We start from the raw sequence: 1,392 nt of genomic DNA on the forward strand, positions 1-1,392 counted from the left end.
TCACTCCTTCTTTTAAATTGAATAATATCTGATCTGCATTTTAAGTCATTAACCAGAGAATTCAGACTGACTTCATTTACTGAAACACACGAATGTGTATATTTATCTTTATCTATCTATCTATCTATGTACAGACACACACACACACACACATATACATATATATACATATATATACTTCAACATAAAAGAAACATTTGTTCCAGCTTGATTTAATCATAACACCACTTTAACATAATAAGAGTACTTTTTAATTTTAACAGTATTTTATGTATCTTTATTATGACAGCAGCTGCATTATTCTATTGTAACCGTAGTTCATTTGAAGTTCATTTGATAAATGTATATTTTAGTAGCTTAGAGGACATTTTAAAATATCAAGATGAAAATTGTTATTATTAATTATTTTTAAATTATTTTAAGCCATATCGCCTAGCCCTACATACCTGGTTGTGGACTGTCATCATCCCCCTTCAGGTCCAGGTCTTTGTCACCTGTTTCGTCATGGGCGGACCTTATCTGAGAGTAGAGAGGGTCCAGACTTTTCATGGCTCTAGACACGCCCCCTGACGTCTGGAGGGGAAACGAACAGGTGAGTCAGGTGTTAGTAAAGCTCTCTACCTGTCACTCATTAAGACTTAATGAAACATGGAGGACAGACCTTGTTGCCATGGCAATGAGAGCATCCTTTCCTCCTGTGTCTGCGGATCTTTGCGTCCCGACAGAGGCAGGGCCAATCACAGTCCTGCAACACATCAAACCGGCGTGAGAAGAAGTCCATGAGCGAAAGCTGATTAAATTAACCCCTTCATGTCTGTTTTCAGACCTTGTAGTTTCTGTGGGCATCCATCTTCCGCCTCCGGCGCCGGCTTGTCATTGGCTGGATCTTATGCCCCTCCTCTTCCTCTTCGAGCTCAGGGAGCGTCACCTCCTCAAAGCCGCAGCTGGCCCCGCCTCCAAACACCTGGCCAACGCCCTCTCCACCATCTGACCCGCCCCCTCCATCCTCCGGCCAATGAGCTTCTTCAAACTGCCCCGGGCGGGCCGGCGGTGGGCGGAGCTCATCAAAAAACACCCAGAATTCAGCTTGCAGATGGGTGTGGCCTTTTAGCAGCGTGGCCATTTGAGACTTAAGCTAAAACGGGATCAGAAAACGCTGATCAATATTATTAATCTGATGTTACTGATAATTGTTCAACTAAAATCTGTACATATGTTAATAATAATGGTTAAAATGGCGTCTTTGCAGATGATAATGGTTTAACTGGTCTTTAAACTGGTGTATGATCAGATGGTATTGATAATAATTGCACTGGTATCTGTCTAGATTTTGGTGATAATGGTTACACTGGTATCTGTACAGATGTTGTTGATAATGGTTACACTGGTATC

At 41.7% G+C, this 1,392-nt stretch overlaps 1 protein-coding gene across 1 annotated transcript; it reads right to left on the reverse strand.

Moving 5' to 3' along the window:
• Positions 1 to 299: 299 nt before the first annotated feature.
• Positions 300 to 1,224, reverse strand: LOC121963942 (GON-4-like protein). The gene is made up of 3 exons (XM_042514180.1): positions 827 to 1,224; positions 662 to 745; positions 300 to 573 (listed from the first exon to the last, which is right to left on the reverse strand). The coding sequence occupies exons 1-3, from the start codon at positions 1,121 to 1,123 to the stop codon at positions 439 to 441; spliced, it is 516 nt and encodes a 171-aa protein (XP_042370114.1). The 5' UTR covers positions 1,124 to 1,224; the 3' UTR covers positions 300 to 438.
• Positions 1,225 to 1,392: the final 168 nt, after the last annotated feature.

Source organism: Plectropomus leopardus, unplaced genomic scaffold (genome assembly GCF_008729295.1).
Source record: "Plectropomus leopardus isolate mb unplaced genomic scaffold, YSFRI_Pleo_2.0 unplaced_scaffold13335, whole genome shotgun sequence".
In the NCBI taxonomy this organism is placed as follows: Eukaryota; Metazoa; Chordata; class Actinopteri; order Perciformes; family Serranidae; genus Plectropomus; species Plectropomus leopardus.